The 15,571-nt window shown below is 36.0% G+C and overlaps 1 protein-coding gene across 8 annotated transcripts in view; it reads left to right on the forward strand.

Annotated features, from left to right (window-relative positions):
• ITSN1 (intersectin 1) overlaps nt 1–15,571 on the forward strand; it is a 118,536-nt gene that overhangs the window by 33,400 nt on the left and 69,565 nt on the right. For 6 of the 8 annotated variants that reach the window (XM_072328622.1, XM_072328631.1, XM_072328640.1 and 3 more), the window contains exons 5-11: nt 6,711–6,871; nt 8,295–8,474; nt 9,095–9,188; nt 11,271–11,371; nt 12,037–12,100; nt 13,724–13,861; nt 14,798–14,913. In XM_072328622.1, the coding sequence (XP_072184723.1) occupies nt 6,711–6,871; nt 8,295–8,474; nt 9,095–9,188; nt 11,271–11,371; nt 12,037–12,100; nt 13,724–13,861; nt 14,798–14,913 (854 nt within the window). The remainder of the gene's footprint in view (nt 1–6,710; nt 6,872–8,294; nt 8,475–9,094; nt 9,189–11,270; nt 11,372–12,036; nt 12,101–13,723; nt 13,862–14,797; nt 14,914–15,571) is intronic. The other 2 variants (XM_072328675.1, XM_072328684.1) reach the window with 1 other exon arrangement.

Consider the following 15,571-nt stretch of genomic DNA (forward strand, 5'->3'; position numbering starts at 1 on the left):
GCCTCACCTCTAGTACTGTGTTCACATTTGGGCACCACAGTACAGAGAGGACACTGAGGTGCTGGAGCAGGTCAAAAGAAGGGCAACAAGGCTTGTGAAAGGCTTGGAGAATGTGCCCTATGAGGAGAGACTGAAGGAACTGGGGCTGTTTCATCTGGGGAAAAGGAGGCTGAGGAGAGACCTACCTGAAAGGTGCTTACAGCGAGAGAGCGGGGTTTGTCTCTTTTCACTGCTGACAGGTGACAGGACGAGGGGAAATGGCCTCAAGTTGCACCAGGGGAGGTTTAGGTTGGATATCAGGAAAAAATTCTTTACAGCAAGAGTAGTTAAGCAGTGGAATGGGCTCCCCATGGAGGTGGTTGAGTCACAGTGCCTGGATGTGTTTGAAAACCGTTTGGATGTGGTGCTCAGGGATTTAGTGGGGGGTTGTTAGTTAGGGTAGTATGGTTGGGTCATAGTTGGACTCGATGATCTTTAAGGTCTTTTCCAACCTGAGCAATTCTATGATTCTATAGTAATAAAAGTATTTCTTATTGGACAACCTATGTAACACCAACAAAATTTGTTACTAAATTAAGATTGGCAGTGGACTATTTCTGTTGTAGCTAGAAATACATTTTGAAAGCTTGACATTTTTACTGTTTCTTGATGAATTTAGATATCTTAAAATGTACATTGCTGTGTATTACACAACGCAGACATTTTTACAGTCTCCCAATTCTTCATGCTGGAGAATTTCCTCTTCAAATTACATGAACCTTCTGGATTCAGAAATGCTAACTTACATAGGCTGTTCATAATTTTCATTAGCTGTGTTACTGCAGGAACTTTCTAGAGTGGAAAAAGCTGCAAGAGCAACTTTTGGAAAATGTGTTTACTTTTTCTCTGATGTTAACTGTTGAAAAGAGGGAGTGGTTTATTGCACTTAAGAAAACTTTTTGTTGTAATAAGGGCTTCCAAAGGCAGAATCTTGCACAGAATGGAGAAGGAATGTTATTTTCATTCAAGAAAAACATTTGCTTTGGAAATATGCATGCCTTAAAGAAGGGCTGAGTTTACATGGCTTTTAAATAAATAGTTTATTTTGGTTTCAAATTACTTTTGTCTTATAAATATCAAATCTGATCTGGTTACCTTAGTTGCAGGAAGACTCAGTAGAAGTTCAAATGACACTGTGGAATTTCTCTTGCCTCTTAATTAAAAAGCAAGGAAGTTTTGGCTTACACAAAACAGTTTTTCTCCAAAATGATTCCATAGGCATGAGCTTTAAATAGGTGTTAACGAAACTAAATGGTTGTAAATAGTCTGACTTAAAAATCTCTTCCTCTCTGAATTATGCAGTTTTTCAGCCTCTTGAGAGGGAGAGAATCATTCCACTAGTTCTGTAGTTGTCATAGAGACAAGGCCTGAACTTGCACATTTTTTTCAATAAAGCTGAACTAAAACTTATTCATGCTGCCTTTTAAAGTCATACAAAACAATGTAGATATCTCTCCTTTTCACCATCTCTTCGTTTTTCAATTATCTCTGAATTAAGAGAAGTAATTACCTAAGTTAGAGTCTAGATCACTTGTATGCATTCACAGTTGGAATTAGCGTAACCAAGTAAGACAGTGTTTGCATAGTGGTAATAAAAATAAGAATCCCTTTAAAAAAATAAAGGAAACAACAACAACAACAACAACAACAGATGAAAAGAAAATCTTTATTTTCCCACCACTTTAATTTAACTCTTTTCTTGATGGATCAGTGAATGCTTGTAACCTCCCATGTATTAATACTGTCCCTCAGAAGCAATAGCAGTCAGACTGTTTAGTGACATAAAGTCCATTTCAGCCACCAAAGGACGTCACAGTATGTTCCAGACCACACTGAAAAATGTGGATCACTGCTGGGTTAAGATTTAGAAGCGGAACACTTGCTCTGTGAATATAGAAATTAATAGCAGTATCCTAAAATCACTATTGTGAATTTGAGCAACTTACACAAATCTTCATATTACTTTTCTGATCCTGGAAATGTGGAATTGTGTGCATTTTGGGTGTTGCAAGCATTTTTTCTATTTTTAATAATTCCACTTACTTGAATACAGTTTATTACATCAATAACAGATGCAGGCAAGAGCGTAGTATTTGTTTTGTAAAGGAATCTTATCTGTGTGTTACATAATAGAATCACATCTATGTGTAGATAAACCTATGCTAATAGAAAGTTTTGTCTGTTTTGTTGGTTGTGGAAGTTCTTATATAGAAAAACACAACTGGGAAAGGAATTGTGGAGGGGATTGGCCTGAAGAGTGACTGGCCAGTTTTCTGCAGGAAAGGCCAGCCCTCTGTGAATTTTCAAACATATTATCTTTTGAGAGAGCATTTTGTTTTAGTGATAGCAATCATAGTAGCTATCCTGTTTTAATTTTAAATAAATTGAAACTGCCATTTTTTTATCATGAAAAAAACTTCAACAAACACCAGCTAGCTGAAGCATCAGTTAAATGTCTTCTTCAGGGGCTGCTTTGAGGATGTTCTGTGGTTGGTGGAACTGCTTCCTGAGATGCACCTCTAAAGACTATATCTTATTTGAATTCCTGCTCTTAGTCAAAGCTTCCCTAGAATTCATATTCCGTAAAAACAGTAGGACCGTGTTTTCTGGCACCGAGAATTCCTATGTTTCTTCTACTCGACACTGATGTGAGAAAGAAATCTCAGCATAGCAAATTAGTGGAATTATTGTGGTCTGTCATGTATGAACTATTCTGTCCTTTATAAACTTTGTAGTGTGCCAAGCTGGTAATCTATTAAGAAGCCTCTAAGTAGGCTTTGAATCAAGAGTGCAATGGCTTGAAAGATAGCTGTTTTTAAGTAGGTTATAATCAGACTTTCTTCTAAAGCTCTCCTGAGTGGTGGCCTCTAAAAGCATTTTCTGTGTAGCCTGTCTCTCTTGAATTAAATGGGAACGCAAGTAATCAATGCCAGCTGCTTTCATCCATTTGGAGGTACTTGTTTTATTTGGGACAAACTAAAGCCAATGGTTGACACTACTTTTTCCAGACATAGGCTTCCTTCACAAGCTCGCAACTTATTTTCATGGAGATAGATACATATTGTAGCCTAATAATATATGCATTTGAAAGAAAAAAAAATGCTTGCTTAGTTTCTGCCTTTCATAGATGCAGAAATAGTCAAGTTGCTTCTGCATTCTCCACAACAGAGGAGAGAAGCAGGAAGAGATTTGTAGGGGAAAAATCTGATCACCTGAAATCAAGCATTGTGATGAAGCTCACTATAATTTTTATCATTAGAAAAAACCCCTTTGTAAACACAGGCATGTTCTATGAAATATAATCAATATTTAGTCAATGTTTAATCCATTTACTGCTCTCCACAGGTTTCCTTCCAGACATTAATTGAAATAAATTTAAGGACATTATGTTCTTCCAAATTTCATTATAAGCAGAACAGTGTAATTAGGTAGTGTTTGCTGTCAGCCACTTGCTGCCTTGAAGGTGATGTTTATACAAAAGTAGCACTGTAATCTAACAGTATCACAACTAGGCTTAGTCGTTAGAAATGGAAATTTGTCCTGTATATTCACTAAAGATTTTCCCAGAAAAAGCTTGATTTTGTTAATGAGCTGTAAAAACAGGTATAAATATTTCAGCATGTACTTTACCTTTTTCACTGAAATTCATACTCCTGAATTAACTAACAAAGTCATTGATGCAGAATAAGTGAGCTGAACCAGCAATAAGGCTGGTGTATGTTAAAGTTTCTTAATACTGGTCAGTTAATATATTCTCATGTTGAATGCAAAGGCTCACGTGTTCTTACAATAGGTAGTGTCTGTAGAATCAAGCTTGCCTACAGTTGAACTTAAAACTCTTAAGCATTTTCATGGCCATGTGTTTTGCCATGCCTTTGCTTCTGTGATGAAAGGCCTTCAATTTTATAAATCAAAGTAGTTGCATGTTTGTAGAAGGTCCTTGAGTTGAATAAACAGGACTACTATAAATACATCTTTGCTTAAATGCAGAGATGTAAGGAACACTGAAACTATTAGTTTGAGTTGTCAGTGCAAGTTGGTCCCAATGGAGCTGGCTGACTTCTCCATGTGTTGAGGAAGATGTTTCCTTTGGGAGGACTACTGGCTAATTGGAGTGCAGTCAAAAAATCTGCTAGAATAGGTTTCTTCCAGACTCTTTTCTCTGACTCTGTATGAACATCTACAGGTCTACTAGCTATATACACCTGTTTTTTGTTCTCCCTTTTCCACTAGGCATCCAACAGAAAAATGACTAAGCAATGACTGAATTAAACTTTCATTAAAAAACCGCACATTTTCCCTGCTGATATTGTTGTGTTTTCTTTTGCTTGTAAGCATCAATTAAATGAAACTAATTATCTTCTCTTAGCTCCCATTGTTTTTAACACTCTTTATTTTCTAATGATGCCATCTTACCCTGTTTGTTTACTGTATGTTGGTCTAATATCTAATACAAAACCCACAGAAGAGTGCATCTCAAAAAATAGTTTTAGCAATGAAGATTCTGACATTCTCACACTCAACATAACTTTTTTTTTTGTCTTCACCTGTGAATATTTCAGGCTTGTAAGACTTGCAGTATAATTTTCTCTCAAGTGAGAGTTTCAGAAATCTGACATCACTGTTTATAGGTGGTGACAAATGTATATGAACTGTTTTGAGTCTGAAAAGAAAAATGCATGTGAGGAAGCAAATTAAAATACCCTTATATACCCAAGTAATTATTTTGGACACATTTATTACTAACTGTTACTACAGTCTAACCTTGCCCCTTCTAGGAGAGAGGCTTCCTTTGCCTACGCTAGGGTACTTTCACTCATTTCTGCAAGTTACAAAGTATCACATTTCTGTTTTATTTTAGCCAGCCCGGTGCTTCAGATGGTACCTATATTTTGTGTGCTCTTTATGGAAGAGTGGTCAGAGGCTGAGACTCCAGAGCAGTGATGCTCTGCAAGGAAGAGATACTCATTCCAAATGAATACTCATACCTCTCTTGGTTCAGTTTTGCTATGCTGGTTTTCTCTTTTCCTTTTGCTGGCTGGACTATTAGGTATGAAGTCTGACTACTGCAACAGACTACTTTGAAATGAATATTAGTAAACTGAATTACATACTGAGCTGTGAAACTTGAATCCAAATTGCATTATGCTGTGTGGATCCCAGAACCAATTTTGACTACAAATTTGGGCTTTCAAAGTCTAAGTAGAATTAAAGCAAAGTTTAAAGTTACTGAAAAGCAGACAGCTTTGATATGTAAATTAAACTTCACTGTGACACAGAGCTTCAGAAGGCAACATTTAGATATTCACACAGCCAAAACTTGTTCTTGAATGGAATGTATGTATTAATTCAGTGTCTTAGAGGGAGTGGTGTAATGCACACTTTTCTTTCTGACCGTAAGCCCCAACATACTCGGTTCACTTTCAGGACTTTCTTCTTTAAATACTGCTGACAGATTCTTGGTAGTGTTACTTTATTTTACTTCACTATAGTCAGAAAGTTGCTACACTGAAGAAAAAGTCTTGAAAGTATTAGTTTTTCTAGTTTTCACAGAATGCTACTGGCAGTCTAAACCAGGGGATATGTGGTTGATCTACTGAGATCCTCGGTTTCTTTTCTTTTTGACATGGACTGAGGGGGTTTTCATTTCTTTGAATGCTATGCCACCATGTTTACCAGACTGCCTAGTTGTTGAAGTATCAGTTATAAATAACTGACAGTGTATTGCAGTACTGTTTTGATAACTTTTGACATACGTGTATGAAAACTTATGTTTTCATTTCCAGATTTCATCTAGAAATAAAAACCTTTGTTTAACTAAGCTGCCCAGGTCCTTTGCGTGTCCATGATTTGTAAATGTATGAGTGAACTTAAAAATGTATATTATTGAAGTACTGAAATGTGTACTTCATTCTTCAGTTGAGTGCAAAAAATAAGCACAGTTTGAAAATCTAAGCTTACATCTGATTACACCATTAATATGCATTTACTGGTTTTTTTGTTTGTTTTGTTTTGTTGTGTTTTTTTTTTGTTTTTTGTTTTTTGATTTGCAACTGCAGGAGCTAACATTCTTCCTTCTTCTCCCTCTCCTTTTATCCCCATTCCATGCTGAGCACTATTTTCTTAACCATGGAATAAAAACACAAGACAGTTTAAGTTGACTGCTCTAAATGAAAGCCTGCACAAGGCGTAGTCTCTGTGTTTTATCGTGTACTACTTTTTTCCTGGAAAACTGTTTGTACACATAATGGTATTTAGTAAAATGCACAAATTTAAAGAAGGTTTTGTTGTAAGTTTAGCTGATGTACTAATTTGCAGACTCAGTCATACGATTCTCTGTGGTTCTGTTTGTAGTGGCATTTAGTTTTATTTGTGTGATTTTGAAAAGTTTTTGTACAACTGCATTAACCCTTTCTTTCTATTTGCTTTTTTGTAATTCCTCAGGAGTTGAAAAGTGACTTTAAAACTATTTAGTAATCACTCCATGAAAAAAATCAAGAAGCTCTTGGTTTAAAAAATGTCTTGTTTGATGACTGCTTTTACCTTGGCATGATTATTTTTGAGTGGTTTTTAATTTGTCTTGAATATATGGTTCTTTGTGTGCACGCTTCTAGGTCAGTCCTGAAGATCATAATTTTAGAATTTAACTGTGAAAATTGTGTATTTTATAGGGCTTTAGCTGACATGAACAATGATGGAAGGATGGATCAGCTGGAGTTTTCAATAGCTATGAAACTTATCAAATTAAAACTACAAGGCTATCAACTCCCATCTGCGCTGCCTCCTGTCATGAAGCAGCCACCTATTGCTCTACCTAATGCGCCAGGGTTTGGTAAGCTCTTTGTTGTCCTTCTGGTTAGCTTGTATTGCAGAAACCAAACTTTAATTTGATTTTCATTTTGCAGTTTCTGAAACAACAGAGCTTGGACTCAGAAACAAACGCTTTCACTTGCATGCACATGCTAAAAGAGAAATGTCAATGAACTTCGAACACCCAATTAAGCTGTATAAAATAAGCTGAGGTCCTGTTTGCTTCAGGTCTTTCACTGCTCCCTGTGTGTTCCAAATGGAACTACCTGAAAGGAGGTGGCAGTGAGGAGATGTTAGTCTTTTATTCTCAGGTGACAGGTGGTAGCACATGAGAAAATGATCTTAAGTTTTGCCAGAGGAGGCTTAGATTGGATGTCCGGAAGAATTTCTTCCTGAAGAGAATGGTCAAAGACTGTAACAGGCTGCCCAGGAAGTGGAGTCCCCAACTCTGGATATATTTTTAGAGACTGTGGACGTGGCACTAAGGGATGTGGTTTAGAGATGGGACTTGGTAGGTTGAGCTGAGGCTTAGACTTGATGGCCTTGAAGGTCTTTTCCAGTACAAGTGATTCACAGTTCTGTGTTTAAAATATCTAAATGAAACTGAACCTCGTGTTTGATACCTTGATATTTTGCCATAATAAGAGGTTCTTTATCGTTCTGATTCAGTCACTGCTGTGACTGTCGTTGATGGGTGCCTGAGAATTACTAGCATTAAGAAAAGCCCTGTTGTTTGATAAGTTGTCACTTCCATAATTTTACAGTTTCTATTACTAAGAAATAAGTGAAATTGAACAGAACAAATACTACTCTAAGTAAGAAAAGGTATAATAACATCAGCTCCCCGGGAAATTCAGCAAAATCCATGGTTTTCTTATTTGTTCTTTACTATAATGTGAGCTGCTTGAACGCATCCTCATTCTTCCCGTTGGCATGACTGGACCTCCTTAACCTCCTTGTTATCCACACAACTGTGCTTACACCTAAAATACCTCATTGCTATGCTTTATCTGATTAGCTTTGCACTGTTTCATCTTCACAATAGTCTGCAAGCAGTTATCCCAGAGCTTGTTCTTTTCAGCTGGGGCTAAACGTAGACTTTGGGTTCATTATTCACTGGAACCTGACAGTACTGCTCTTCATTTAGTTCAAGGCAAACAGTTGTTTTCTTCAGCAAATGCTAATTGAATTTTTTTGGTCAGTGTTGCATCCAGTGTGATCTTAAATGCTTACATTGTAAGACGGTATTTTGTTTCCTCTACATTGTTTTATGTTCCCCTGCCGTGCTAATGGTGCAGCGGATTGTAAGAGTGTGTGAAAGTTTCCATTTCAATTATCTGTTTAATCCTGTGTTTACTTCCCGGAGTGCAGGTTGCTGTTAAATTTTTATATCATGCTGGGAGTCTCCAAATTAGAAAAAAAATGTCTCCTTTTCTCCCCCATAGGTATTGGGGGCATTGCCAGCATGCCATCTCTTACAACTGTTGCCCCAGTGCCAATGGCATCTATTCCAGTAGTAGGAATGTCTCCGCCATTAGTATCTTCTGTTCCTGCAGCAGCAGTGCCTCCCCTGGCTAATGGAGCTCCTGCTGTTATACAGCCTCTGCCTGCTTTTGCTCATCCTGGTATGCCACGTACTGAACCTCTGTGTACGATCTTGCTTTTAACAAATCATTTTGCCGTTTTCTTTAAATCCAGAGAAAAACATACGTGAAATTAGCCATTCTAACTTACTTTAAGGAATGATTTGGGTTAGCCAAATTGATTTGATTTAGCCCAATGTAATTGTTTAGCAGACATGTATGAAAGTTAAAACGAGGCATATGGAACATGAAGTACTGTAACGGTCAGTCACGTTGAGCAGTGGTGTGATAAATCAACATTGCCTGTAAACTGTTGACTAGAAATTGGACCTCTGTTCCTTATTTATAACTATTGAAGTACTGCTGTTTATTGGTATTACTTTAAAGTAGTGGAATACATGTAAGTTCTATCATTAATTGTAATATAATTTGGTATCGGGAGTATATACATAAAAATAGAAATGTGAGACAATGTGAGAAAAGCACTTACGTGTTTTCACTATTCTGTTAGACACTGTTTATTTCTCTTAATATTTTTGAAGTCACACTATCAAAAGAACCGTAATGCTTTTTTGGACATTAGGAACTAAAGGAGTGTCACTGAAATTACACTCTTTAAAAAGCTTTTACTAAAAATATATATGCAATGCCTTATTTTACAGCCACATTGCCAAAGAGTTCTTCCTTTAGTAGATCTGGTCCAGGATCGCAGCTGAACACAAAACTGCAAAAGGCACAATCGTTTGACGTGGCTAGGTAAGTTGGTGTAGAGTGAGTAGATGTGTGCGTTTTTCCTCATAGTTAGAAGAACTATTTCTCTTTAACAAAACTATTCTCTGTAAAAAAAAACAACTTGTAGAAATCAATTCCTCCTGAGATACTACTTCAGGATTTTGTAGCATGCTGTGGTTTTTCAAAGAATGCTACATGAGTACTGAATCACTGAAATGTAATAAGCTGTTACGGTATGTGTTGATACTATTTGCAAGCTCTTGAAAACTTGGTTTGTAGAAAAGCATTTGATTCTGTAAACATACTTTGCATTGGTCACTACTGCAAAGGCACTCCTCATTTTAGCATAGAAATGTAAGATTCTTTAAAATTAACAAGTGTGGGATTCCTTTTTAAAATAAATATGTTTAATATCTCTCATATTTTAAATGAGCCTCACAAAAGTATTTGTTATATCTACTCAAAAGTTGCTTGCTAAAAATCACCTAAAAAACTTGGAAGTGTATTTCAAGACCTAGAAGAAAGTATGGTTAGATAAAATATATTTTACTGTCATCTGGAGAGATGTATCTGATAATGTGGAATTTCTTTAGAGGAAATAAGATGGTAATTTTACCAAAATATTCACTACTGGAAAAGCTAAATCCCTTAAGTTGTTACTAGAAATTGAAGTGGTGTTTTTTTTTCTAGCTGTGATTTAGTTTTGATTTGAAGAAAGGTGAATTTGAATTTCAAGATTCTGTTTATGGTGCTTATATTAGCCTGCTGAGCCATTATCAGTAGACTCTTGGCATACATGGTATTTGGCATACATAAGACCACTGTTTTGTCCTAAAGCATTTCTACTTCCATAACTACAATGTATCCATGAAGGAAAGTTTTGCTTTTTAACAATATGGAAACATTACATCACAGATTGAGTTACATGTATACATAAAACAAAAGTAGACAGTGTGTGTAGAAACGCTCCATTTAGCAAAGCTGGTGAGAGAGCAATTCACATGGATAAATATATATATATATATATATATATATGGATAAATATATATATATATATATATATATATATGTGAAGCTTCAGTTTTAATTTTCATTACTTAAGAAAGCACCTTCTTCTTATTTTGCTCTCAGGAAACAAAATATTAAAACCAGAATATTAAAACTTCTGGAGGAGTAGAAATAGAGGTATTAGCATTTGAGGCTCTTGCCATGTGAAAATAGGATATGAGGTCAATTAGTAGCTTGCTCATGTAATCCTCAACTCAATTTTGAATGGTTTTACCATGCTATCTACTCAGCAGACCAGGGAAAAGGGATTCAGTGGATTTGGTTTTTTCATTGTAATTTGGTATGCTTTCAGACACGCTTATATAATCTGGTTTTTTTTGTGTGTTTTTTTTTTTTTTTTTTTTTTTTTTTAAATTTAACAAAAAAGGAAAAAAAAATTAAGGTGCCTGAAGACAGAAAAACTACACAAACTGGTTTGCAGTGTGAAGACTTGTCAGCATTCAAGCATGGGAAATTATAGCTACAAATAACAACATTCAGCCTTCTATGTATCTGAATTAGAAGTTTTGCATTTGTCTGTTGAGTTCCATGAAGAAAAAACTGGATTGCTTTTAAGTGTATTTTTTTCACACTCTTTAATGTTTTCAGTAGATTTTACATTTTTTTTCCTCAATCAGCTTATGTATTATTTGGCTAAGACAAGTAGTTAAAAATGGGGTAAAACAAGATATTACTTCCGCTGATTGTGGTAAAGCATTTCCTAGCATATATTTCAGTAAAAATTTTTAGCTATAAAAACTGAAACTATTTAGGTTACTTAATTTCTCTTCAGGTAAAGAAAGAAGTAAAAATCTTAGCTCTGTCATTTAACTTTTCTAAAAAGCATCTAAGACAGCAACTCAAGACAAATGTTTTCAATCAAGTCATATTTTTGTGGTTTCAGGAATAGAAGGGGATGTTTGTGCAAACAAGCAGCAAGCAGTACAGGCACAAAACTTGATCTCTCTGCAGCACTTCATCCTCTTGTACCTGTCACTTCATGCAATTAAATGTAACCTAGTATTTTTTCCCTCTTTCCTATCCCTTTTCTATTTCTAGTGTGCCTCCTGTGGCAGAGTGGGCAGTACCTCAGTCATCAAGACTGAAGTACAGACAGTTGTTCAATAGCCACGATAAAACAATGAGTGGACACTTAACAGGTATTGAAACAGTTATTGTTGTCTCCTTTTACAACTGTAAAATGCCAAGCGTAACAGCATGCTAAATGCTGTTCAGATAGTCAAGAAACTTTAATGTCTATGTTATCACCATCAGTATTTTTCAGGTAAAATTTCCTAGCTGCTCAGTCGTCTTTTGGAGCAAGCGCTCATTATAGTTGGGATCCTTTTCTTGCTTTCTTTCCTGATTTTTTTGTACAAATAAGTTGGCACTGGGAAATAAAGATGTAGTGGGCTTTGTGAAAACTTCTGCAGCCATTTGCAGTGTTTGACGTATCTGCTGGTAGGGGTGCCTGTCCAGTTTCAGAAGTAAAATTGAACAATGCTCTGACTTAGTTTTACTAGTTCTGTGAACATCTTTTGTGGTGAAGAGATGTTTGGGTTTTTTTGTTGTTGGTGATAGTGGCTTTTTTTTTTTTATCTGACTGAGTGTTGTGAAGGAAGGATGTGTTCTGTGTTTTTAAATACTTCTTCTTGAGGGACCTGGAAATGGTAGTATGCATAAGCCTGCTCATGCTGGTAACACTGCTTTGGTGTTACCTATTCAAATCTAACATCTAACTTTTGCTTGTGCAGTAACTTCTTGTTAATACGAGAAAAGGGGAAAACTGCTTATTTGTTTGTTAACCCTTGTTTTAATTTATTAGGTCCACAAGCAAGAACTATTCTTATGCAGTCAAGTTTACCCCAGGCTCAGCTGGCTACAATATGGTAAAGATAAATGAACTAAATCTAGTCTCTTTCTGCCTTCATACTTTGGAAGTCTGTTCTATGTGATGTGTAATGTTTCTGTTTTATTACTTAGTAGTACTTGATTTATGGTTATCAAATAACCTTCATACTGATTCTGTACATTTAATTTACAGTTTGCCTCTACAAGTTGTTTTTAGTTAATCCCTTTAATTTGTCTTTCCTCAAAAAACACTGTCAACAAAATAGTCCATCTGACTTCTGTTGTGTGAGGATGTCAGCTCTGTTGTCACTGCAATATAACGTCACAGTACTATAGCTTTCTTTTCTAAGTGCTGGTATTTACATTACATCTTTAAAAAGCACCCTCTTCTTCTCTGTTTCCTAACAAAGCTACTATTAGGAAAAAACGGCAACTGAATCAGCTTGGTTAGCCAGAAAGTTCTGTGCTTGTTGCCAGTGCTTGAGTTGGTTGCATGGGCAGGGGAATGATGCTCCAGGGGTTTTAAACATAACATTACGGTAATTTTTGACATTCAAACTTGCCTGGTCTATTGAGATATGGAATGGACTTTACAGCTTTTTCTGGCCTGCCTATTGCTGTCTTTCCTGAATTTATTCTGTCACTGTAACCACTGTTGCTGTTCCCTGGGGCAAGAGTTTTCAGTCTGTGTTGGGGTTAGCTTCAGTTTGTTTTGGAAGTTGATTTGCTGTCTCAGAGACACACAAGGTAAAGTACTGATGTGCAGAGTGGCAGCTGTTCTGAAGCTGCTGTTTCAGTTTTGGGAGGACAAGGATGTAGACTCAAACGTTTAAGGCATTGAAATTATGTCTTTACATGCTAAGTTTTCATTCTGTCCTATTGTTCCTGTGCCCCAGCTTGAATACCACAAGCATAGATCAAACGAGGCTACAACCTTCTAGATTTGAAAAGTCCTGTACCTTAGGACATTAAAAACATACATCAATTGCTCATCGTAGATTTTTCACAGCATCATGGGGGATTTTCCTGCCCTGGCTTGAGTCACAGGCATAATGGAGAAAAAAAAAAGCTGATGTTTAGACTGTTAAGTTTTGTCCAAAATCTCCTTCATGTGAAAGTGGTATTGGAGATTTCAAGAATCTGTTGGAGCACTGGATTTAGGCCATCCATTTTGTCTTGCGTGTGCATAATGACAAAACGTTTTTGTGCTTTTCAAGGTTAGAATGTTAATGGCTTTGATTTTAATGCAGATATGCTCTCAGGAATGTGAGGTGTGAGTCTTCGTGGAAGATGTGAAGCAGACTAAAAACTTCTACCAAACATCTGAACCATTCATTTTTTTAATGATATTGCCCAGTGGATATTCGCAAGAATGCCCCATTGATTAACATTACCTACATAGCTTATAGTACTGGCAGCATTCAGACAAACAAAGTGGAAGCCATGACTGTATTTTTAGTTTCAAGGAAGATATACAAGAGAAATGTGGGAAATTGTGATGCATTTGGATTTTGCTTTTCATTTTTGTTAAAAAAAACAAAGTAGTGTGAAAAAATAATGGAAAAAATGAATTAATTTGGAACTGAATATTTCAAACATACTTTTAAGAGTGATTTTTTAGCTTTAATAATTTACTTACATTGTATCTTTCCTTTAAAAAGGAATCTTTCAGATATTGATCAAGATGGAAAACTTACAGCTGAAGAGTTTATTCTGGCTATGCACTTAATTGATGTAGCTATGTCTGGTCAGCCATTGCCACCTGTACTGCCTCCAGAATATATTCCACCTTCATTTAGGTAACTAGTTATAATTCTGAAATCTCACTCACAAAGTTTTGTTTCATGTGGGAAAGCTGTCTGGTGAGTGTGAAAAGCAAGATGTTGGAAAATAGCCCTTCTTGGTTTTGTGCTGCATAGATGGCAGAAAATGCCTTCTCATTGGGAAATGCTTGTCTACCTTTTTTTTTTGTTTGTTTTTATTAGAAGTGCTGAATACTGGAAAAAAGCTCTGTCATAAAAACGTCCTTGTGAGAGTACAGGTTTTGTCAGTGTTTTGCTGACTCAGCCTGGCTACATGAACTTAAAGGTTTTTGGTTCAAGCTTATACTTCTGTAGGTGCTAGGATGTTTTAGAAGTTAAAATGTGCCCTAAATTTTCACTGTAGCAAATTTTTTTTTTTTTTTTTTTTTTTTTTTTAAAGCTTTATTTGCGAATAGTAATGCTGAGTCAGTACTTCTCTTTCCCTATTTCACTTCCTTTTGGTGGAGAAATGGGTGGGAAGACAAGTTACAGTGATGGAAGGAAATGTTTACATGCAGTCACAGCTTTATGTTCTGAAAGTATAGTCTTGAAGATAATAATTTTTTGTTTCTTCTGTATGGTGCCTTGTTTTCAGTTTGGCTATTGTAAATCTTCTCTGTCTTTGCAACTTTCATTATAGTTAAATTCACTATTTCCCCAGCTTCAGACTAGTCATAATTAAAAGATCTTAGTGAGAGTTAAACACATCTGTAAGCTACTTGATGCTTAGATCACCAGTGTGTGCTCTTGGTACTCTGGAGGGTACTGTTATCTTAATGACAACTGCAGAGTAAAATACTCCAGACAATAAGAATTAAATATCAATAACCATTACATTATTGCATTTAATTTATGATTCTATCATTTAATTGTCAATAAATTTGATGGGCGTAGGTTCTTTTAAGCAACTTGGAATTATCCTTTTATTGACAGAAGAGTACGCTCTGGTAGTGGCGTATCTGCTGTAAGTTCAGTATCCGTAGACCAAAGGTTACCAGAAGAACCAGCATTAGAAGAAGAACAGCAGCAACTGGAAAAGAAATTACCAGGTGAGCAAGCATAAATAGAGATGTGTTGTGTGCTGTTATCAGGGAGACCATCAGATTATAAGCTCTGAAGTTATAATAATATTTTAAGAAATATTTTCTTTTCAGGTCAGTTTGTCAGAGGCATAACCAGCACAATATTGCTTGGTCCATCTTATTCCTGAATCATTTGTTCCTAACAGTGGAGATAGGAACAGCTTTCAGGCTGTTTACCTTAGGTACTTTCAATAGGAGAAGCGCTTTGCAGTCCTGTTTTAGGACTGCAATGAAAACTTTACTACCTCAGTTTTCTGTCTTATTTGCAGTAAAATTCGACATATATAGAGAGAGGCTTTTTGGTCTGTAAAGGAAAATGCTTTCTTTATATAAGCTTTAGCAGCTCTGTTTAAAAAATAAAGAAGCATAAGGCCTCATTGATGCTAAATGACAAGAAAATTTTTTACACTGCTGATGATTCCCTCTTGTTCTTTTTTTTTTTTTTTACTTTTTGCTCTCTTCTGTTCTAAGATGACCAGAATCTCATACAGTTGAAGATGTAGCAACATGGTAGATTTATACAGTGCCATGATAATGCTTTTCTGTTTTGTTCCTAACACAGCTCTCTATTAGACTTGAGAGGCAGCTGTTCCCCACATCAATTTTTCCATGTGGTTATCTTTTT

This window comes from Excalfactoria chinensis, chromosome 1 (assembly GCF_039878825.1).
Source record: "Excalfactoria chinensis isolate bCotChi1 chromosome 1, bCotChi1.hap2, whole genome shotgun sequence".
In the NCBI taxonomy this organism is placed as follows: Eukaryota; Metazoa; Chordata; class Aves; order Galliformes; family Phasianidae; genus Excalfactoria; species Excalfactoria chinensis.